This window comes from Caretta caretta, chromosome 7, assembly GCF_965140235.1.
Source record: "Caretta caretta isolate rCarCar2 chromosome 7, rCarCar1.hap1, whole genome shotgun sequence".
Lineage (NCBI taxonomy): Eukaryota > Metazoa > Chordata > Testudines > Cheloniidae > Caretta > Caretta caretta.
In genome coordinates this window covers 61481132-61505894 of record NC_134212.1, presented here as the reverse complement: position 1 = coordinate 61505894, position 24763 = coordinate 61481132, and the positions used below count along the sequence as shown (strand labels likewise).

Below are 24763 nucleotides of genomic sequence, written 5' to 3'. Positions count from 1 at the left end.
TATACTATCCTGTTTGAATCCCTTTCTCCCTACAGCCCTCTCCTTCCCTCCTTCTTCAGGTATCCTTCTCATAAGATTATATTAAGAACAGAAGTTCTACAGAGGTGGCCCCATTAACTTACAGAAACATGGGGTTCTTCTCTGTAACTTTCTGATCTCAGAGAAGAGTGGAGCTTTCAGACCAATTCTGGACCTCAGAGCTCTAAACAAATATATCAGAAAGTTTCAGTTCAGAATGCTACCCCTGCCATTGATTCTTCCTTCCCTGTCCACTCTAGCTTGGTTTGCTGATCTAAGTCTTAGATGCATGCTTTCTTATTTCTATAAGACCCTCACTGCAAATGTCTTTGTTCTATGCTTGGTCAAGACTGTTTTGAGTTCAAAGTTCTGTCTTTTGGCCTCTCTACTGCACCCAGAGTTTTTACCAAATACCTGTCTCTACTAGCAGCTTACCTATGGAGACAAGGAATTTTTGTCTCCCTAAGCTTAGACTATTGACTGCTGAAATAGCACTCCCAGGAGGAATTGAGAAGAGCAATTCAAGTCACTTGTTCTCTCTTTGAAACGTTGGGCCTTCTAACAAACAGAAGTCTCTACTCTCTGCATCCCAGAAGGTCCCATTCATTGGTGCAATTCTAAAGTCCAGGAAAGAAAGGGCTGTCCTCTTAGAAGAGAGGTTTTTGAAACTACAGACGACTATCTTGAAACTACTTTGGGAGCCCTCTCTAAAACTAATACACTTTTTGACTTTACTAGGCCTTAAGATCTCAATGACATATGTGGCACCATATGCCAGACTCGGAATGAAGCCACTTCAGCCCTGGGTTTCAAAAAATTTAAGATGGGCTACAAACAATATGCCAAAGAATGCTTAAGATGCTCAATATTCTGAGAACAATTCAGTTAATCCCTACTGTGGTAGCTAAGACCAGACTACGTTCTCAAAGGAGTTTTGGGTTTTTTTCAGCCCTGCTCCTCCTGTGTAATAGTTATGACAGACGCTTCCAAAAGGAGTTGGGGAGCACCTCTCAACAACTTTTCCATTTGAGGGCTTTGGAACCAATAAGAATCTGTATTACACATAAACGTATTAACTCACAGCTATTTGGATCTCAAATCCTTTCTTCCTCGGGTGCAAAATTCAGTAATTCAAGTAGACACACGCAGTATATCAGTTATATATTACTTGAATAAATAAGGAGGCTCAGTTGTCTCAGAACTTGTCTTCACTACCATGCTAAATCGGTGCCGCTGCAATCAATACAGTGGCGTTGATTTGCAGGTCTGGTGAAGACGCAATAAATTGACAGAGTACTCTCCCATCAATGTAATTAATCCACCTCAACAAGAAGCAGAAGCCATGTCGAAGGGAGAGTGTCTCCCGCTGACCTACTGCGGTGTAGACACCGCGTTAAGTCGACGTAAGTTACGTCGCTCAGGGGGGTGCTCTTTTTACCACCCTTGAGTGACATAACTTACATCGACTTAATCAGTAGTGTAGACAAGGCCTCAGCTATGCAGGAAGGCGATAAAATGTTGGGACTTGTGTATCCTACACAACATTTATCCGATTGCCTTACATATAGCAGGAGATCACATTGAGTTTGAGAACCAACTGAGCTAGGATCCCTCACAGATGCATAAGTGGTCTCTAAAAGACTCAGTGATTTAGGATGTTTTCAGTCTTTGGGGTCTTGTACGCGTAGACCTCCTTATCACCAGGTTCAATCCCAAATGTCCCTGGTTTTGTTCAAGAACAGGCTCAGACACTCAATCAGTGATGGATGTGTTCCTCCTCGATTTGGAGAAGGGTCGTGGTATCTGAGTGTTTTCCTCCCATTCCCTCTGAGCTTAACGGTAGTAAAGAAAATTAAGACCGGATTTGGCCAGGGTGATCCTGTTTGCTCCTGCATGGCTGAGGCACCATTAGTACATGACTTACTCCTTTTATCCAAGGGCAAATTCAAGATGCTTTCAGTAATAAGGGTCCTGTTGTATTGCAGGTGGAGGGGGGGAGTTTTCAATCCAGATCTCCAATAATGGGCAACAGGACTTCGACAGATTTAGAATAGTCATGTTCTGTGGACATGCAACACATTCTCATCAGTCTAGAAAACAGTCCACTAGGAAAAGTTGTGACTTAAAGTGGAAGAGATTTGCTATATGGGTATCTAATAAAGGTGTTGATCCATTCTCAGTTCTTCAACATATTTTAGATTTGTTAAACTTAAAAGTTATGGGTTTCTGTCTTCTCTAATGATGTTCATTTAGCTGTATTAGCAGCTTTCCATATACAGATGGTTGGCAAATCTGTTTTTTCCCCCCACCTTAGTTAAAAAAAATTTTTAAGGGCTCTTGTATTTATCATTACAAGATCCAGTTCTTCCACTGGATTTAAATCTAGTTTTAACACAATTTTTGTCTCTTCTATTTGAACCTCTTATGGCTTGTTCCGTGTTGCATCTTCCTATAAAGTTAGCTTCTATAATTGCAATTACTTCTGTTGGAAGAATCTGAGAACTACATGCATTGGTGGCTGCCCCCCTCCTCCCATACTGTTTTCCTTAAGGACAAGGTAATTCTTAAGCTGCACCCCAAATTCCTTTCAAAAGTAATTTAGGATTTTCAAGTAAATCAGTGTATTCATGTATTGGTATTATTTTCTGGTAATACTTATAAGGGAGAATCTAGATTGTATCCTTTTAGATGCAAAAAGAATGCATTATTATTATTTGAACAGGTCTCAAGATTTTAGCCCCTCTCCTAAATTATTTCCTATATTGGTCATTCCAAGGGTCAAGCTATTTCTACCTAGTACCTGTCTGGATGGATTATACAGTGTACAGAACAAGGATATAGAAACTCTTCAATCTCCCCTCCTGGTCTTAGAATCCATTCCGCTAGGGTAGTTGCTGTATCTGTAACATGTGCTAGACATGTTCCTCTTATTGAAATATGTGGACCTGCTACGTGGAGTTCAGTTCTCATTTGCACAGAATTTTGTGAATTAGATTTGGCAGCCAGATCTGACACATGGGTTGGCAGAGAATTTCTTCAATCATTATTTAATTAGAACTCCATGTCCCTCCCATCCATTTTTAGTTTACTGCTTCCCAAACTATCCCTCGAGTGGGAATATGCAGAGGACACTCAAAGAAGAAACAAAGGTTGGTTACTTGTAACCACAGTTCTTTGAAATGGACTCTGCATATTCTCACTCCCCTCCAATCTTCCCCACTTTTGGATGGTCTGTAGTTTCTATAGTTAGCATATTAATAGGTGGTTCTTTGAGTAGATGAGATGCAGCTATGTATTCCACCTGTGTGCATGCCCAGTTTACCGAAGCCAGAGAAGTTTGCTTAGCAGTACGTGGTGCTTGTGCCTTGTGACCATAGCCCCTCCCCTGGCTATATGAGGTGGGGCCACCCCAACACTCTTCAGTTCCTTCTTGCCACCTGTGGCTGGAGTTGGAGCTCTGTGTGGTGTTAACCTCACATTCCCTCACTAGTTTAGTGTTTTTATAGTTGTATATAGTTAGTAGTACCCTTTCTGTTAGGTAGATTAATGTTCATTGTATTTAGTTAAGTATTCCCCTGTGATTCCCTCTCAGAGTCGGGAGTGATCCATAACAATGATCATCGCTCATGGTGCTTGCAGTGCTTGGATGAGGCCCACATCAAGAAGTAGTGTATCTTCTGTAAATCGTTCATGAACTGGTCTCAAGTGGCGAGGAACGTTCGCCTATAACAGCACCTCAAACAGGCCATGTTTTGGCACCAACTCCTCGTTGGATTGGAGGTCACCCTTTGGTTCCAAGAGTGCATCCACCTGGGGCTCTGGAACAGGTGCCTCTCTGAAGAGACAGAGAAGCTGTTCCCCCTCAAGTGCAGCAAGGAGAAGGTCTCATAAGGCCAGTTGAGACAGCTCCAGGTCTTGTGGGGCTTTTCCCGCCTTCCTCAAGAAAAGCATCGGCTAGCATAGTGTTAGTGCTGGTGCATGGTATGGTGAATGTGTCTCTAACTGCTCCCCGGTACTGAGTTAGAGACTGCATACCATCGACTCTGGTTCTGGCCCCAGGGCATCAGTTTAGTCTAGCATTGACAAGGGCAATACCAGCACCAACTGTTTCTACATGGCATACCAGATGGCTACAGACCACCTTTGCCTTTCAGTCTCGACCTCTCCTTTGGTCCAGGACTTGGCCAGGGCTGTATCAATTTATAGCTCTGTTGGCTGGACAGGCTGCTGAACCCTTGGGTCTGTCGGCACTACTTCCCAGTGTTCCCCTGCCACAGTCCGTGGAAGCAGGGCCAGTACCAGGCTCAGTGCAAGGGACCTTGGCCCTTGGAAACTCCTACGTTGTTGTCAGCACCACAGATGTTACTGTAATGGATTTCACTTCCCTCTATTTCAGTTTTATCAGCTGTTTCAATACTGCTACTGACATCAGGGTCAATACAGATTCCAGCACCGACGTACTCTGTGCCGGTGGTACCACTTCCATCATTGCCTCTGGTCCCTTCCTCATTCTCGGTGACCAATGAGTCAGACCAGTTACTCGCTCCATCAGGACTGGCTCCACCTTTCTCCCTGGAGACTCGGGATTCCTTGGCATCAAGGTCAGGATCTTCCTCCTCCTGCTCTTCTTCATCCAATCCACATCAGGGACCATTTATGGAGCGCTACAGGCACCAGGATTGGCACTCGTCTTGCACTGGGGTTGGGGGCCCCTGGCCCGGTGCCTACTGGCCATCAATGCCCTATCCTTAGCAGTGGCCTCCTTGGGATCCGTGGGACCTAAGTTCCCCCTAAGCTGCCCAGCTGGCTATCAAGTGCTGCACAATTTAGGTGTAGCACTTCAGGTGTCTCTCCCCCCACTGCTGTACTGCTCCTGCCCTCTGCTTTGGAGCTTGCTATGCAGAGCAACGGAGGAGCAGGGCACTGATGTCAGTGTGTCCCCCTGCCCCGTACCGCATCTTTACAGAGCAGGGGCGGGGGTACACAACAGGGTCAGGACGGAGGGAGCTTGCTGGCAGCTGCTGCTGTGTCTGAACACAGTGATCTATTTAAAAGGGCAGCATACTTAAACCGGAGGCAGCATATTTAAAGGGGCAACGTGCGTATGTCTCTCTCTCTCACACACCGTGTGTGTGTCTCTGTCTCTCTCTCACACGCTGTATTTCACACTCACCTTCCAACACATACTTGTGGTGGTGTTGTTACTTCTTGATACTTCTTTCAAAGTGTGTTGTTTTAGTTTTTTGACTGGTCTATGCATTTCATAATTTTTATTTCTCTCATATGGTTACATTTAATTCTTTGAGTAATGAGTTCTAAAATGCCTAACCTGGCTGGAGTAATTATCTCTGTGGTAACTTTTAAAAAATATATATTCTATCTCGGTTTTTGGTTTCTAACGGTGGTGCACATCGCACATTACCTCGATATGGTGTGCATAACAAAATTCATTCTGCACTTGGATGGAAAAAAATAGAGGGAATGCTGTGTGGGACGCTCATTGTAGAGCTCGCATGCTTCAGCTTGCTCTAAGGCAAAGTCTCACTGGGCAGATTGGTGGGAGGAACTGTGGACCTACCGCAGATTTAGGCACCAGTTAGCCTTCCCCATGCACAGCCTGTGGAGCTGCTCCTTCCAGCTCTGCCAGTTCAGGAATGGGAGCCAGCCTTGGCGAAGTTAACCACCTCTTCTTCTTTGAGTAGTATCCCTATGAGTGCTCCCACTCTAGAAGTGTTTGCGCCTCAGATCGGATATTTTATGTAGCAGTGTCCATTCAGCCCACACATACACTCCCTCTGTCTCGTGCCCTGCATCTGAGCTTCTCAACTGCGTCGGTCTGAGCTGGAGCCTCAGCAGCATCCAAACTGAGATGACCTCATTTATGTTTTGTTCTCTTGTTTTGAAATAGTTAATGTTAGTTCATGGTTTCTGTTAGTAGTAGTACTACCTTTTTTCTTTTTAAATTTTTTTTTCAAAAAAATTCAATGTTTTTTTCTTCCCTTATTAGAATGTGAACTAATCCTCATCTTTAGTTATATTTTTCCTTGTCTTTTCCCTCTGTGGAAGTGAAATCTGGACAGGGTATGCCTGTCTCTCCTGGGTTTAAATGTTGCCTTTCCTGCTGAGAAGCAATCCTGGTCAGTGATAGACATTCCCACTACATATGCTGGTCTCGGGGAGTCACATGTGCCTCAAAAGTGTATTTTCTGCCCTGAGTTAAAACTGCAGCTGCAAATGATGGAGAGTTCACTCCAATCAGCTTCTGATCCCAGCCCAGGGACTCACTCTGTACAACAGTCCCTAATGAGGCTGATTCCATCAACTTCCTCGGTGCAACATTCCCCCATGATTTTGAAGAGGAAATCCTTGGATTCCTCTCAAAAAGACTCAAAAAAGCTGGCTTCAAGTCCCCTGGGTAGAGAAGATCCCCAACAAGGTTGACCACCTTGGGACCCACCCATCTCCGACTCGGTACCCATGAGGCTGCAGGCCAGACTTAGTCTGTGGTCCCTGTAAGAGTGATATCTGCCAAAGAGACATAGTATGGACCAGGTGGTCAGGCTCCCCCAGAAGTCCTCTCCTCTCTAGATTGGTGGACAATTCCAAATCAAGTAGGCAGCAGAATAGCCTTCTTAGACATTACCAATAAAGATTGATCACGGATGCCTCCATTGCTGGGTGGGGAGCACACAAAGACTGTCTGAAAACTCAGGGACAGTGGCCCGTCTCCAGGCTGTTCTGCACATAGACACCCTGGAACTCAGAGCTATCAGACTGGCTTACAAAGCCTTCCTACCCCAATCAAGGATCTGATGATACACATGCTTAAAGACAACAACAATGCATTGTGTAAATCAGCAAGGGGGAGCCAGATCCTTTCCCCTTTGTCAGGAAGCTACATGCATGTTGCACTGGTGGTCCTTCATCTCCTGGGTTTCCAACAGGTTGTCCACCTCAGCAGGGACTTGTTGGGGAACCACAAATGGTCTCTTAAAAACTGAGGCCCTCCTGGAGGTCTTTCAGAAATGGGGGCTCCCATAGGTGGATCTTTTTGTGATGAGCGTTAATGCCAGGTGCAAACAGTTCTGTTCCAAAGGGGGCTTGTGCCTAGGTTTGCTGTCAGATATCTGTTCTCCTGGGCCCCCAGCCTGATGTACCTTTTCTCTTATTGCCTCAATATCCACTGTGCTAAAGGAGTTAAGGCAGGGTCAAGGGTCGAGTTATCATGATAGCACCAGCATGGGCCTTGTAGTTTTGGTTCTCAACCTGGTGAACCTGTCCATTTAATGGCCCATCACTCTGCTCGACGTGCCAAACCTTGTCTCTCTCAGAGCAGCGAATGGATTCTTCATCTGGACTTGATGTCTCTCCTGACCACCTGGATGCTGGCTGGACCCAATCACCTGGTTGCTGGTTATGAAAAGAAACTGCTTTGCTGCAGTGCAAGACATTCTCCTTCACAATAGGAAACCCTCGACCAGGCTGACACACAGTGCCAAATGGAACAGACTCTATCTGGGCAATGGAGCTGTTTTGTTAAAGCTGACATTGCAATACCTGCTATTCTTCTTCAGAGAACTGCAACACAAAGTGGAAGACTTGCCCTTCGACAGAGACAAACTACTTTTAGCCAAAACCGACGAAGTTCTCCACTCCATGAAAGACTCCAGGGCGACCATTGGAAAGTTAGGGCTATATACAATCCCAAACAGGAGACAGCTTTATCAGCCATACCACAGAAGTGACAGCAGAGACCATATGAAGCAAGGGGACAAAGAAATAGACTACAAAGATGCCGACAGACCCAACCCCAGTATTCAGCATCTCAGCCACCACCAAACAAACCGCAATTTTGAAGTATTGGTCAAGGGTCTGCATGACCTTCCCATAACACCAATGTCAGTGGACAACATCCAAATCTTTGGGCACCGACACAGGCCATTTTACACCAACTGGGCCTCGATCACATCCGATCAGTGGGTTTAGAACTAATTCTAATGGGCTATACCATCCCTTTTGCATCTATCCCAACTACCCACCCCCCTTCCCTGTCCCTCTTCAGGGACCTTTCCCACAAGCATCTATTGAGACAAGAGGTGCATCACCTTCTGCAAATAGGTGCGGTGGAACTAGTCCCAATACAACACACCGGGAAGGAATTTATTCCCATTACTTTCTGACTCAAAAGAAAAATAGGGGGTGGAGACGCATCCTAGACCTGAGAAAACTCAACAAATTCGTCATGCCCACAGATTCAAAATGGTCCCCCTGAACTCGATCATCCCTATGCTGGAAGAAGGGGACTGGTTCGCAGCCCTCAACCTACAAGATGCATACTTTCACATTACAATCCACCCGGCTCACAGATGCTTCCTAAGGTTCACAGTAGGACAAGAACACTTCCGTTAGAGTCCTACCATTTGACGTATCGACAGCACCGAGAGTGTTCACCAAAACACTGGCGGTAGTAGTAACACACTTATGCGGACAAGGGATACTCCTATTCCTTTACGTAGACGACTGCCTAATCAAGGGCTCCACAAAGGCAGAAACAGAAAGAGGTGTTCAGCTAACCATCTTCCTCTTCCACTCCTTGGGGCTACAAATCAACAAAAAGAAATCAACCTTCACTCCAGTACAGCAACTGGAATTCATAAGTGCTCGCCTGGGCTCACTCACGGCCAGAGCATCCCTTCCAGAGCCCCACTTTACAATGATGACCTCCCTTATATCGATGGTCTCACACAGTTCATGGGTGCATGCACGCACCTGCTTACAGCTACTGGGGTACATGGCCCAGCACCCCAGACTATACATGCAGTGGTCAAGCACGCCAGACTACACATGCAGTGCCTACAAAGTCTACATACCACGAAGGCACAGCTTAAACAAGAGAATCACACCCATCGCAGAGGTGATTCAGTCACTGCACTGGTGGACAAACCCATCAAACGTGCTCAGGCATACCTTTCCAACAGGAAACACCATCAGTTCAAATCACAACAGATGCCTCCCTGATTGGATCGGGGGCCCACCTGAAACAATGTACTGCCCAGGGCAAATAGTCACCAACAAGAGAGACACCTTCACATAAACCTATTAGAACTACGCGTCGTCTGCAATTCCACTAATAAGAAACAGAACATTAAGGATATTAAAAGACAACATTGTATGCATGTTCTTTATCAACCGCTAGGGTGGAGTGTGATCCCATTCGTTATGTGTGGAAGCTCTAAAGTTATGGAACTGGTGCATAAAGCACAACATCACTATAACAGCTTCACATCTACCAGGCCACCTGAATATCATGGCGGACACACTAAGCAGACATTCTCACCAGAACACAAATAGGAACTGAATGAAGAAATAACACAATGCGTCTTTCGGAGGAGGGGAAATCCGTCCATAGACCTATTTGCCACATGAGCAAACAAGAAATGCCCAAGATCTTACTCATGAGCAGGACAGGGAGCGCAATCACTGGGAGACGCATTCCTGATCAAATGGAATGCCCCTCTCCTTTATGCTTTCCCTCCAATTCCTCTAATCTCCAGAGTCATACACAAAATACAAACAGGGCCAAGATCATCCTCTTAATGCCAACATGACGCAGACTAACTCAGTTCCCTTACCTGAATCGCAAGGCAATATGCACTGCATTCACTATCCCTCGATGACACAATCTCCTCTCACAGGACAATGAACAAGTCCTCCATCCCAATCCAGGGAAATTTCTCCTGAGAGCGTGGCTCCTTCATGGCTCTCAGAGGACGAATTAACCTGTTTGGATCAAGTATTAGTAGTAGTGATTAACAGCAGGAAACAAAACACACGACATGCTTACCTCCAAAAATGGGAGATTTTTCATTTGGTGCCAAAGCAAACAAATATCGGCAAACCAGGCCCCACTTCCATTGATCCTGGAGTACCTACTATTGTTAAAGAAATCAGGACTGGCTGCAAGCTCGATCAAGGTCCACCTCGCGGCAATAACTGCCTTTCACCAACAGGTAGAAGGAACCTCAATCGCCCACCCAATTACAAAGAGATTCATAATGAGCCTACAAAACATGTACCTGGACATCCGTGAACCCACTCCGGCATGGGACTTAAACCTAGTGCTCAAATCCTTAACCAGAAAACCATTCGAACCCTTAGCATCTTGCTTTATGCTCCGTTTATCAATGAAAATAGCATTCTTAATATTCATCACATTGGCATGAACAGTGAGCAAGATTGGGGCACTCATGGCTCCCCCCATACACAATATTCCACAAGGAAAAAGCAACTCTGAGGACTCACCCAAAATTCATGCCCAAAATATCGTTCTCATTTCACCTTAACCAGCCAATTCACCTACCCACTTTCCACCCTAAACCATACAACAACCCACAAGAGGTGGCATTACACATGTAAGAAGTCTACCACACTCTGGCCCTTTACCTAGACAGGACAAAGACCTTTCATAAGTCCCCCAGACTGTTCATATCGATAACGGAAAGGTCGAAAGGCGCAGCTATATCAACATAAAGACTATTTTAATGGATATCAAACTGCATCCACTTGTACAACTCCGTATGCAACACTGAAGCTCTAAAGGGTATCAGAAGATATTCGACAAGGGCTGTAGCAGCTTCTACAGCATTTCTGCACAACGTGCCCATTCTTGTCATACCCAGAGCAGCTACATGGGCATCCGAACACACTTTCACCAATCATTAGCTCGAGCGCAGATGCTAAATTAGGCTGCACAGTCCTAGCAGCAGCTACACAATCAACTCCGAAGCCCCTTCCATCCGCATGCGGGCACTGCTCTACATTCACCTGAAGGGGAGCACCCACAGGGACACGACTCAAAGAAGAAGAGGTTACTCGCCTTGTGCAGTAACTGAGGTTCTTTGAGACGTGTGTCCCTGTGGGTGCTTCACTACCCACCCTCCTCTCCTCTGCTTTGGGGTAAGAATCAACTGCTCCACGATAGAGAAGGAACTGAGGGGGTTGAGGCGTGTGCGTGCCAGAAGAGGTGTCAGTGCCACCACGAGACAGCTACTGCACATGCGCGCCCCAACCAGATGCTGCTAGCAAAATCTCAGATCGATGGCGCTGGGACGCACCTCCCCCTGAAGTGGAGAACACACAGGGGGACACGTCTCGAAGAACCTCAGTTACTGCACAAGGTGAGTAACCTTTTCTTTTGGACTATTTACTCTTATTTAAGCTTGGTACAGCTACATCTAGCGGTGATATCCGCTAGTCATCCCCATATTCAAGGTCACACTGTTTTCTCATGCCCTATGGCAGGTATGGCCAAACTGCTGCTTGTGAGCTGCTGTGGCTCTTTTACAGTTAAAGCACGGCTTGTGGAGCCACCTTCCTCCCCCTCCCCGCCCCTTCGTCTACCATACTGGGGGCGGGGGGAAAGCTCGGGGCTTCTGTCTTGTGGCGGGGTGGTGGGCTAGGGGCTTCTGCCTTGTGGGGAGGGAGATCTCTGGGCTTTAGCTTCACAGGAGGTGTTGGGGCAGAAGCCCTGCACCCTGGCATACGCCGTCCTGCGGGGCAGATAGCGAATGTCTTGCAGCTCTCGAACTTCTGAAGATTATACTATGCAGCTCGGAGGGTCAGTAAGTTTGGCCACTCCTGTCCTATGGCATCAAAAAATTTTAAGGGGCTCATATGTTTTCGCCCATCATCAAACCTCAGCATGGTACTGACAGATGGATGGGCTCTCTCTGTTTGAGTTTCAGGCTGTGCATTCTCTTTACCATCTGTCAATGAACATTGCCGCCTTGATATCCTTCTAGCTGATATGATGGCTAGGAGAGATTCAAGCTTTCAGGGCAAGACCTCCATGTATGATTTTCCTCAGGGACAGTCTTCCTTAAGGCTCACCTGATATGTCTGCCTAAGTTAGTGTCCAACTGTCACACCAACCAATCTATTCACTTCCTGGTTTTCCTTCTGAAACCTCACTCCTCCCTGGGCGAAGAGATTTCACACTCTGGATGTTGTTGTTTTATTTGAACAGAACCAGACCAAAGATGTATGTCTAGACTTTTCATGGTGTTTTCTGAGCGGGTTAAGGGTCAATCAGTATTTTCACAGAGACTAAGTGGGTCTTGGACTCTGTCAAGACCTGCTATCCCCTAGCCAATAAAGACACACTTGGACAAATTAGAACTCACTCCATCTGCCCAGGAAGCCTCTGTGGCCTGCCTTAGTGTCTCCATTTCAGAAATATGTGGAGCAGTGGCATGGAATTCGGTCTGCACTTTTATCTCCCAGTATTCCCTCGTGCAATCTTACAATCACTGTTCAAGTAAATGTCCCCTCACCCACCTTCTGGCTTTCGGGTGATTGATTGCTAATCATGAAGAGAGGAACCTGTGTGGGCAAATACTTGAAGAAAATATGGTTACTTGCCCTACAGTGATTGTAGTTCTTTAAGATGGGCTATCCACACAGATTCCACATCTTCCCCATGTTCCTGATGATGGAAGTCCTATTAATGGGATTTTTTTTTACTGGTGAAGGAACAGAGCATGGGTTGCTGCCACCCTGCCCTATATACTTTCTGCTGTGGAAAGTGACAGGATTTGGGGGTCACAGGCGCAGCCCCAAAGGACACTGCTATTCAGAAGAATCCAATCTTGGGCTTGTGTGTGGGGTCTGAGCCTAAGCTGTGCTCCATGTTTCTATCCCTCTGTAGCCAGGGGCCAATATTATAAAAAATAGGTGCTTAACTTTAGATTCATAGATACTAAGGTCAGAAGGGACCATTATGATCATCTAGTCTGATCTCCTGCACCATGCAGGATCCTTAATCCCTGTTTAAGGACCTAAATAGAATAGCTCTATTCACCAAAGTGCTGAGTCCTCATCAGCTCTGTGTATAAAATGATGGTTGTATCTGAGATCAGCATCTCCTCTAACTAGTTCATAAAATTGCATAGTAGCAAACCATTGGATTGGTGAGATGTGTTGAAGTCTTTCTCATGATAGTTTGTGTTTGGGATTCTCTCTGTTTATAATCTTTCTTTTCCTCACCAGAGAGGCTGGGACAGTTACATGGTTTATTTGTTCGATAAAAGCAAAATCGTGTATGAAGGACCCTTTGCTTCCAGAAGTCTGTCTGACTGTGTAAATTACATTGGTAAGTGTATTCCAATAGACTTTGAACCTGAATGCCCTTCAACTAGTTTAATACCCAAATTTGTCTTGTCTTAAAAATCTGCATGGGTATTCTACAGAGCGTCTGTCTGAGCTATTTTCTCTTTAAGCTCTTTAAAGATTTATATTAAAATCCCTGAGCATTGAGGGAACACAGTCCATCTCCACTGTCAGTAAATAAATCCCAGCTAAATAGAACCACAACCGGTGTAGCCAAAAACTCTATAGTGTGAGTTCTTGTGGGAGCAGATTGCTATGGAATCATATGAATTAGAAAGGGAAAAGATCTGTGTTACCTGACCATGTCTCCAACTATCACCTCTTAGTCCCCAGGTGTTCCATTACAGCCTTTGGTAACACAGCTTGGTGGAAGTGGACACCTTTGCCCATGACTTATTGACCAAGATGAGTCAGGGAGGAGATTAGATTCCAGAACCTCTTTTCTCTCCTGTTCCTGTTCGGAGTGTAATAGATTGTATTGTTATGTGGCATGAACACAAGGACTAAGGTTATACATGCAACCTTAACTTTGGCATCTAACTGTTGAGTGCTCAACTGTGCAACACTAGTGTTCTTCAAATGTAGTGGATTATCTGGAATTATGTGTATAGCACCATAGATGTGCATGGGATTTGACTGACAAATAGCAGTTCTTCTGTGAATGATTGCACATGTCCATTCCACTGTAGGGGTGTGACTGCTCCAGGGCACAATTGTCAGAGTTTTTCCCCTGTGGGTACTCATTGAGGCAGCACAAGCCCCCTCTGTGCCTTGTGCACAGTACGCAGGCAAACAGGGTGGAGCCACCCTAACCCTCCTCAGTTCCTTCCTGCTGCCCATGATGGTTGTTGGCATTCCCTTTTATTGCTTCTGCAAGGCTTTTTGTCAAGCATGTAAATAGTGCCCATTTGTAAGTTTCTGTACAGTTAGTGTAGGTTGGTTAGTTAGTGTAGTTTAAAAAAAAAAAAGGTTTTGTTGGTTTTTTTGGCTCTGGCACCCAGTCTGGGTACCAGCTCTAGTACTGGAGATATGCTAAGCTCTCTGCTTTTCAAGTCCTGCCACTCTTGTAGTAAGGTAATGCCTAACAGTGACCCTCATCCCAGTTCCCTTAAGTGCTTGGGGAATGCACACATGAGTGACAAATGTAGCATTCGTAAGGGCTTTCAGTGCTGCTTCAAGAAGGACAGGGCAGCCAGACTTAAATATCTGCTGCTGGGATTGGTGCTACATTGTCTGTCTGAACCATCTACCTTGGTCCAGGTATGAAGTGCCTTGGCATCCGTCAGTAATGCACCTCCAGCGTTACTGGTACTGAGAGGCAGATTGGTGTTGCTGGTACCGAAGAGGAGGCATTGTAAATAGGACTTGGTGCCTGAATCATCAAAGCAGACGAAGAGGTTGAGCTTATCTAAAGACTTGGGAGTGTGCCCATAGAGGAGGCACTGTCCAGGGCACACCTATAAGCAGGGAAGTTCATTGACTCCAGAGCCCAGTATGGGCCAGTTGAGACCGACGGAAGATCAAAATCCTGTGTGTCCCTGCCTAGCTGTTCTCACTGTCAGGAGTATATGAGAAATCAGTGATAATTTGGCTGAATTAGTCTTAATTCTGATGATTTGTAATTTTTTAATGAGTCTGAGTGGATCTTCACCCACTACTTTATTATTCTCTTCAAATAGATTATTTTCGTAGCTAAAAGAGTTTTGCAGTGTGAACAATAACACTGTCAGTGGTACAGAAATGCAATGTTAGCCTCTTACAAATATTCCAGGAAACTTCATTTACACAAAAAGAAAAGGAGTACGTGTGGCACCTTAGAGACTAACCAATTTATTTGAGGATAAGCTTTCGTGAGCTACAGCTCACTTCATCGAATGCTTATGCTCAAATAAATTGGTTAGTCTCTAAGGTGCCACAAGTACTCCTTTTCTTTTTGCGAATACAGACTAACACGGCTGTTACTTCATTTACACAGTTTTCTTTTTCTCTTGTGTGCAGTTCAGGACAGCAAAATCCAGTTGCCAATTTCACAGCTGCGTAAAGTGTGGGCAGAAGCCGTGCACTATGTGACTGGGCTAAAAGAAGATTACAGCCGGCTATTCCAAGGGCAGAGAGCTGCAATGTAAGTTGGTGCAAATTCAGTAGACCAGGAAGAGAGATGTGAACATGGAAGACATTTGAACTGAAAGCTGTAGGAATTAAAGGATTCTTGGATTCTTGGCCACTCTTTTGAAGTGCATTGTTCTTTTTGTCCATAAACGTACATTGTAAACCAGATGAGAACTTGTCCTAATCTGTTAAATTATCAGTGCTTCTATATATGATTAATATTTATCTCAGTAAAAGCAACTTCAACTTTAAAAATGAATAAGCTAGAGGTTGTTTCTCTAGCATTGTTTATTGCAGCTGGTCTGGGTTTATGGTGGCAGTAGTTTTATTCTTGAAAATGCATTTCAGCAGTAAATGTAAATTGAGAATTCAAATGGCTGGTGGTCAAGACTATTTGGTCAGAAGGAATGTTCTGTGGTCTTCATTAGGTCATAAATCATAGCAGAAGATGCTGAGCATTTTCAAAGGTGTATTTTCCATCAAATGTAATTGTATCCCAGATAAAATCTATGTTGAGTTGGAGTTAAGGTTGAACTCAAGTTAGTAATTTTGAGTAAAATTACATTGTCATAATGATGTAATTGTCCCCAAAACAAACATTAATAAGCCCAGGAAATGCCAAGTTAAAGTTAAACTTTAAAAGAAAAGATTATTGCATGATAGCAGTTGTAGTCCCAGATTAGTTTAAAGTAAACTGATGTTTAAAGATGCATTAGATTTTTTTTTCTTCTTCATAGTGTCACAAAGACCATTAGTCCATTTAAAAAAAGAGTATTCAAATGTAGCCTCTGCCCAAGATTTCAGTGAGTGTTAACTATATGGTAAATTGGAAGTTTCTGTTACTCTAAGACTGTTCGGAACACAAGGTAAATACGTTATCTTTAGAGAACCCACTTCAGAATTTAAATTTTTAACTCCTAAACTAATGGATTTACCTGTAAATACTCAGAAAATTCATTCTGTGTTCACAGTAAATGCTGTAAGTTTGGTGAGGGTACGCTGCATTCTTCTTCGTACACCAGAGTGGTCGAATCTCCACCTTATGTGCAAAACTCAACTCAGCCTTAACTGTGGAATCACGCCTAGCAGCTCCATTATATTTACTCAGTTTTATTGAATGTAGCAAAACGGTACTCCTCTCATTGAGGGGTACCTTCACAGGCTAAATTTAAAGTTTCAAAGTTCAGTTCTATGAAATAACACAAGTATCCTGTGTGTTGGAAAATGGTAGCAGTAGAATTTTCAGTGGGGAAAACTGTACTTCAGATGTTCATAAACCAGAAAAAGCTAAAAGGGATTTTCAAAAATATTTCACCATATTCCAGGAACAGATAACAGATGATGATAAAGATAGTTTTTGCGATTTTAACTATGATGGTTACTCTGTGACCAATATAATAGTACTAATATAGATTGTTCAGAGTAGTTTGCGTGTGCAGGGATAGATGGTCTTATTTATTATTGGTATTATGGTAGCACTGGGAAGCCCCAGCCATGAACATGCCCCTGTTGTGCTTGGTGCTGTACAAACACATACCCAGTCAGTCCCAGCCATGGAGAGAGAGCTCACTGTCTAAATAGCCAAGACAACTAAAATGGGGGAAAAAGAAGAATTATTCTCCCCAATTTACATATGGGGAATTGAGGCCAAGAGGGATTTAAGTGACTTGCCCAGGGTCACACAGGGAGTCTGTCCTTCTGCTGGAAACCTTATGCCAAAAGGTCGTAAAAAATTCAGTGCCACTGATGCATTTCCTTTAGATGTTAGAATTCAGGTTCTCCATGCATTGATTATAGCAGTTCATTCTTTGTTACTAACTCACAGAATTCCAGTTGTATTAATTTTAACAGGCTCTGTTTGCAATTATTGTTTAGGTTGAGTCTTCTTCGATATAATGCTAACTTAACCAAGATGAAAAATAATATGGTGTCCGCATCTCAGCAACTGAAAGCAAAGATGGAATTCTTTCATCAGAGTATTCATCTTGATCTGGAGAGATACAGTGACCAGATGGCTTATGGAATATGTAAGTATTTTCGGAATAGTTGAAGGTCCCAGTGAAGGTCATGGTGGGTAGACAGTTCCTGCTGCAGAGAATTTGTAATGTAAAAGATATAGATAGAGGTTTGAGGATGACGACTCTCACACAAGCAAATTAACTTATTGGGGGTTCAGCACAGTTTTGTTAGTGTGCTGTATTTTTTTAACTGGGGACAGAGGTCAGGGGACCTAGTTAACATTTTTATTAATGACCTGGAAGAAAACACAAAATCATCAGTAATAAAGTTTGCAGATAGACATGGTAGGTGAGTGATGCATTTTATCAGACCTAATTCTGTTGGTGGAAGGTACAAACTTCTGAGTTACACAGAGCTCTTCTTCAGGTCTGGGCTTTCCAATCCTGAAGAAGAGCTCTGTGTAGCTCAGAAGTTGGTACCTTCCATCAACAGAATTTGGTCTGATAAAAGACATCACCTTTGTTGTGTTTCTCATACCTTGGGACTAATACTTCTGCAACACCACTGCAAACAAAGTTTGCAGATGAGACACAGATTGAGTGAGTGGTAAATAATGAAGAGGAGGTAACTGATACAAAGTGATCCACATCGCTCTGTAAGCTGGGCGCAAGCAAATAATATACATTTTAATATGGCTAAATGTATGCAGGGAGTCCTCGAACTTACAACACAATTCATTCCTCAGAATTATGTTGTAAGTCGAAACCACTTTTCCCATAGGAATCCACGGTATAAAGGAGGGATTTGTTCCTGAACCAAGACATGATACACTATTTTCACCACAAGAACACAGATTTTTGTACTAAATGAATTATAGATGACTAACATAGCAACATCAATGTGTTTATTTGGTAAACAGCATTCAAATATCACACAAAATCACATATGCTTTGACTTCCCAGAACTTTTTGAAGGGCTCTTGGCTGGGGGCTTCTCTGCAATCTTAAAGTGTCCAAGGAAGTTTGGACAGATGTTCTCCTCTTCTCCTTTGTAAATTTCTCTGTAGCAGCTGTTACAATGAATGGAGCTGGAAGGGGAACCCTTGAAGTTGCTTGTCTGATTGGCTTTTATGGCTAGGCTAGCTTGTTGCTGGGTAGCCTTGCCGTTTGTTTTTGATTATCTGAGCCCGGGGCCTGGAGCCAATGAGAAAGCTTGAACAGTGAAATCAGTGATTGGCTGAGGCTCAGCATGTGATGTGTGCTGTTCTCCCTGCCAGCTTTCGTCATAAGGGCGAAACAAGCGTCGTAGGGGCGAAATGGGCAGACAATTGAAAAGCGTCATAAGTGGCATCCGACGTAAGTCAGGCATCATAAGTCCGAGGACTCCCTGTACATCTAGGAACAAAGAATGTAGGTCATGCTTGCGGGATGAGGGACTCTATCCTGGGAACCAGTGACTCTGAAAAAGATTTGGTGGGAGAGGTGGATAATCAGCTGAACATGAGCTCCCAGTGTGATGCTGTGGACATGAGGGCTAATGCAATCCTGAGATGTGTAAATGGACGTCCTGAGTAGTAGAGACGATTTTAAGGCTATATTTGGCCCTGGAATGCTGTGTTTAGTTCTGGTGTCCGTGGTTCAAGAACGATGTTGAACAATTGGAGAGGATTCAGAGCAGAGCCCTGAGAATGATTTAAAAACATTGAAAACATATCTTAGAGTGATAGTCAAGGAGCATAATCTATTTAACTTAACAAAAAGTAGGTTAAGGGGTGACTTGATTGCAGTTGCCAAGTACCTATATGGGGAAAAAATACTTAACAGTGAAGTCTTCAGTCTAGTGGAGAAAGGTATAATATGATCCAATGGCTGGAAGTTGAAGCTAGACAAATTCAGACTGGAAATAAGGTGTAAATTTTTAATAGGGTAATTAACCTTTGGAACTATTTACCCAAGGTTGTGGGTAAATTTGTGGTGGATTCTCCATCACTGACTATTTTTAAACCAAGATTGGATATTTTGCTAAAAGACAGGCTCTAAGAATTATTTTGGGAAGCTTCTATGGTCTGTTATACAGCAGGTCCGAGTACATGATCACAATGGTTCCTTCTGTACTTGGAATCTGTGGATGGCAGAAGTGAGGGAGTTCATGAGAGAAAGGGAATAGGAAAAAGAAGAAACAGAAGGACAGTCCCATTTTCGCACATACCTTGTCATGGTAGGGTTTTGCAGGCATCGCGGTGGGCATGTCCTAAAGAGGGATTTCTAGGAGATATGGGAAGGGCATGGCTCTATGAATTTAGTTACGGAATTTTCCTAGGTAGAAGGGCTGTGGGAGAAGGTGGCTGGTGGGGAGGGAAGTTGAGAATGTTGGCAGAGTGAAAGTGGGGTCAACATTGCAATAAACGAATAGAGCAGCTAGGTAGGGCAGGACTAAGTTGTCGAGGACCTTAAAGGTGAAGACAAGATGGCTGGTGCTTGATGCAAAGTGAAGGAAGAGCAAGGGGTTAATGTGGTCAGTAACAAGCCAGAAAGGTGAGTGCAGCATCAGCTATTTGAATAGGTAAGTCTGCTGTAATCGAGGCCAGAAAGGTTGCAGTAGTCAGAATGGGAAATGATGAAACCCTGGATGAGCATTTTGGTGGCATAAACAGAGGATAGGCTGTTACCTATGGAAAAGCAGCAAGATTTATACATGGTTGGTATGTTTAGCCATAGAGAGGGCTGAGTCAAAGAAATGCCACCTGAATGTCTGTTAGGATAGTCATGTTGTTCACAGATATGGAGGAAAGGAGAGAGAGGGCTTCAGGGAATGATTACAAGATAAATTTTTCCCATGTTGTGTTTAATCTGCCAACAGGACATAATCCTTGAAGAGATATCAGAGAGGATGAGATGCTGGGTTGGATGGAGGTAGATTTGTGAGTCATCAGCAATGATGGTGGTGGTTGAAGCCATGCTTGTTAGATATGTGCACCTAGACAGGACATAGAGGGTGTCAATGATTGCGCCAATCAAGAGAGTGGGTAAAGAGCCTGCTATAGGAGCGGTCAGAGAAGCAGGAGGAGGACCCTGAGAGAACGGAGCTAGGAGAGCCATTGGAAGAGTTAAAAAGTGAGGGAGTGGTCAGTGGTGTGAGAGGCTATCAAAAGGTCAAGGAGGAAGATGATATACGAGCCCTGAGATTTGGCCTGGAAGAGGTTGTTAGAGGTTTGGTGTGAGCAGCTTCCATGGAACAGAAAGGGTGAAAGCTGGATTGAAGAGTTAGAGTGTGAGGTGTGGGATCTTGGGTTCAGAAAGGCAGTTAAGTAAAGGACTAAATTTTTTTTTAAGATAGGGGGGACTCCTATTGGGAGGCGAACGAACCTGAAGTGAAGAGTGAGTTGAGGGGGTAGCGAGGAAGCTGTTCTAAGCATGCTTTGCTAGGCCTCCAAAAAATCTAGTTGCTATTGTGTTGAGCAGCATTTATCTCAGTTCATTTCCTTCTCACACCTCAGTTTGTACTTTCCTGAATCTGTTCTCTTAATCATAATCCGTGTGGCTGTCAAGATGTGTGGCACATGTTCATTCCATGACCTGCCCTCCTTCCCCTGTAAATCAGAGTCTATTCATTCTGGATTCTGGTGCGAAGGAACTGAAGGGGGATCAGGGCAGCTCTGCCTTTTATACTTTGGCCTGGGAGCAAAAGCATATGGAGGATGCAGATGCCACCCTGATGGGTACTGCATTGGGAAAAAGTCTTTGACTTTAGAATGTGCATGCCCAAAACACCAAAGTGGAATGGGTATGTGGAACACATCTTGAAGAACAACTTACAAAAGAGGTGAGTAGCTGTCTTTAAAAAATCTGCCACATGTTCATTTCCTTCCCTGGAGTTCCTGCCCATTCCAAAGTTTGAATTCATTGAAGGAAGCAAGGCTTCCTTGCCCCCTTTGTATAAATTTTTTTACATTTGAAGCAATGGGCAATTGGCATTGTTGACAACTTTATACATAGTGCAGTTTTGTTGATCATTTCTCACTTTTGCCATTCTGGTGGCACGTTTCTTTCTATGGTAATGGGGTACATGTTCCCCATTACCATAGTATCGGAGTCCCTTGCTGTCTCTAATATATTTATTCTCACAACAATCTGATGAGGTAGAAAAGTGCTGTTACCTGCATTTTTGATTCATAGATGTTAAGGCTAGAAGGGACTGTTCTGATCATCTAGTCTGACCTACTGTTTGACACAGACAGGAGAACCTCATCCAATGATTCCTGCCTCAAGTTCATAACTTACGGTTGAGCTATTTTTAATAGTGAGGGTGATTAAATGTAGTTACAGCTGACATAGGGATGTGCTGAATTCTCCATCATTTGGAGTCTTTGAATCAAAATGAGATGTCTCTTTCTAAGAGACCTGCTCTAGCTCAACCAGAAGATACAAGTTTGATGCTGGAATGACTGTGTGAAGTTCTTTGGCCTGTGTTATACAGGCCATGAAAATTTCCAAAAGTGGGAACTTGAAGTTATGAGATGAAGTTTATAGGCTTGATTTGCAAAAAGTAGCTGAACTCAAGATAACTGAAGCCATTGCAAGCTGTTTGGGTTCTCAGTACTCTTGAAGTTCAGGACACTTATTTATGTGCCTAACTGTGGACTTCAGAGTGTTTCTTTAGGCACCCATTTTCTAAAATTTTTGTCTGTATATGTATGCATTTATCTAGGTTCATTCCCAGTTCATTTGATATCTGTGCCTTTTTTGTTCATTAATCAAACTCCATTTCTTTTAAGCCTCAGAAAAGATGCTCAAAGCCTGGAAGGAAATGGAAGTAAAGGCCATCCAGTGTGCTGAGGTATGGGAGTGAAACCAGGATGCTTGATGTCTCGGGGAGGGGGACTTGGCAGGCTGAGATACTGAAAATTTTTGCATTTGGGTCAGTTTCCCCTCTGAAGCTTTACCGAGGAATAACTTATGCAGCCACAGAAGATGTGTATGGTGTAGAAAACTCAAGGGACTCTCTCAGGCAATTATAGCATGTTTAAAGGAACTGAATCATTGAGTCTGACTGATGAAATACATTCACTTACATCAATGTTAAATCATGACTTATTAAACTTAAGCTATGATGTGTGCCGTAGCTGAAGCACCTGTTCAAGATGCCTCATGTACTGAGTGAAATAGCAATAACAAAATTACTATTTCAGCCAGAGATCTTCCTCAAGAAACAATTCAACTGTCACCATGTTGTTCAAATATAACAGTTTATTTCTCCATTGTACTCTTTCCATTGTCTCCTTAGAGTCCATATTAGAAACACAAGATCATAGAAAACTATTACTCATTTGGGAGGTGATTTGGGAGTAACTGAGATTTTGTAGTCATTCCCACTTCCACAAGATTGACAGGGAACCAGTCACTTAACATCTTACCACTTCATTTTAAACTTGTCTTGACATCAGAGTAATTGAAATACCTAAACCCTCCACTTTGATGATCTCTTTATAAGGCTCACTTTTCATTATGGAAGCATCTCTTATGATACTGTTCATAGCTTCCAAGGCCAGAAGGGACCACTGTGATCATCTAGTCTGCTCTCCTGTGTAACACAGGCCACAGGACTTCCCTGAATTAACTCCTGCTTGAATTAGACCATCTCTTTTAGAAAAACATCTAATCTTGATTTTAAAATTTCTGGAGATGCAAATCCACCACAAACCTTGATAAGTGTCACGGATCCACAGGTTTGGTGCTACATCCTTAGCTTTTGAACAGTCTTTTGGAGGAATCCCCATAGTATGCCAGACCCTCAAGGGGTCTCATTCTTCCTTCAAGGAAGACAATGCAGACTCAGTGCATCCTTGATTGGAGGCTCCAGCATTCCTGCTTCACAGCATGAATTCTGCTCAGCAAGTCCAACTGAGAAAGACTCCTGGTAGAGACTTGTATGCTCTTCAGGGACTAATGCACCCTAGCCAGTATTTCCAATGACATCCTAAACAGTGTTTTCAAAACAAAGTAGGATTTATTAGAGACACGAGTGAGGTAATATTTTTTTTCCCAGTCCAGTAAAAGATATTACCTTACCTACCTTCTGTCTCTAATATCCTGGGACTAACATGGCTACAAATACACGGCATACAACAATGTAGGATTTATTAGTCAATTGGAACACAGCGCTGGAAGTCCTTAGATTAGCAAAGAGAAATAAAGGTTAAAGCACGGTCCATTCAGGTCAGCCTAGAACATTTCACCAGCCGAACCTAAATTTACTTATGGACAGTTTATTGCCCTTGCTCTTGTGCTAACATTGTCCTTTAGCTTAAATAGCTCTTCTCCCTCCCTGGTGTTTACTTCCCTCATGTGTTTATAGAGTGCAATCAGATCCCTTCCCAGCCTTCATTTTGCTAGGCTAAGAAAGCCAAGCTCTTTGTCTCTTCTCATAAGAGAGCCTCTCCATTCCCCTGATCATCCTTGCAGCCTTACTCTGCACCTCTTGCAGTTTTAATTAATTTTTCTTGAACATGGGTGACCAGAATTGTATACAGTATTACGGATTCCTTGTATAATGGTATTAATACTTCCCTATCTCTGCTGGAAATACATCACCTTATACATCCGAGGATCGCCTTTATCCTTTTCATGGCCTTGGTACATTTGTGGCTTATAGTCATCCTGTGATCAATACACCCAGGACTTTCTCCTCCTCTGTCATTTCCAACTATGAGCTCCCAGTTTATAGCAGAAATTCTCGTTTTTAGCCCCTAAGTACATGACCTTGCACGCTGTACTATTACATGTCATCCCATTTTATTCCTCCAATCCTCTAGGTTATTCAGTTCTTACTGGATAATATTTTTCCTCCTCTGTGTTGATGCCTCCCAATTTTGTGTTGTCAGTGAATTTCATTAGTACATTGCTACTTTTTGTCCCGAGATCACTAATTAAAATATTAAATAAGAACTGTCCCAAGACTGATAGTTGGAAGGCTCCACTAATAACCTTCTTCCAGGCACAACCCATTGTTCTTTCCCTTTTAGCCAGTTTATATTCTCGAATTCATCTAATAATTTCCAACGTGGAACTTGAAATCCGGGTAGATTTGATTGATTGTATTTTCCTGGTCTAGACTATCATTTATCTTACCTAAGAAAGTGGTTAGTGGTGTGATCTGCCTTTTGTAAACCCATGTTGCATTTTTTCCTATTTTCCATTTACCCCCATGTCTTTAAAGAAAAGATTAATTAAAGTTTTTTCCAAAGTCTTGCATGCTATTGAGATCAGACTAACAGGTCTGTAGTTGCCTGGAGCCTTTTTTCCCTTAAACTGCTTTTGATAGTTTCCAGTCTATATGGTACTACTATCCATTTACTAGATTTATTAAAAATCCTTGCTGCCGAATTTGTAATGTGTGCCAGTTGGTCCAGTATTCTGGGATGGAGATTATCCAGTCCCTCCACTTTGAATATAAAGATTGGATGGCTCTTTTTAAAAGATAAGCTCCAGCTCAACTACCAGATGTGGGTTTA

At 43.4% G+C, this 24763-nt stretch overlaps 1 protein-coding gene across 2 annotated transcripts in view; it reads left to right on the top strand.

Annotated features, from left to right (window-relative positions):
* Window positions 1-24763, top strand: part of CHUK (component of inhibitor of nuclear factor kappa B kinase complex) — an 80431-nt gene that overhangs the window by 30636 nt on the left and 25032 nt on the right. For both annotated transcript variants that reach the window (XM_048858427.2, XM_075130746.1), the window contains exons 11-14: window positions 13066-13168; window positions 15184-15307; window positions 17170-17321; window positions 22028-22089. In XM_048858427.2, coding sequence (XP_048714384.1) covers window positions 13066-13168; window positions 15184-15307; window positions 17170-17321; window positions 22028-22089 — 441 coding nt within the window. The remainder of the gene's footprint in view (window positions 1-13065; window positions 13169-15183; window positions 15308-17169; window positions 17322-22027; window positions 22090-24763) is intronic.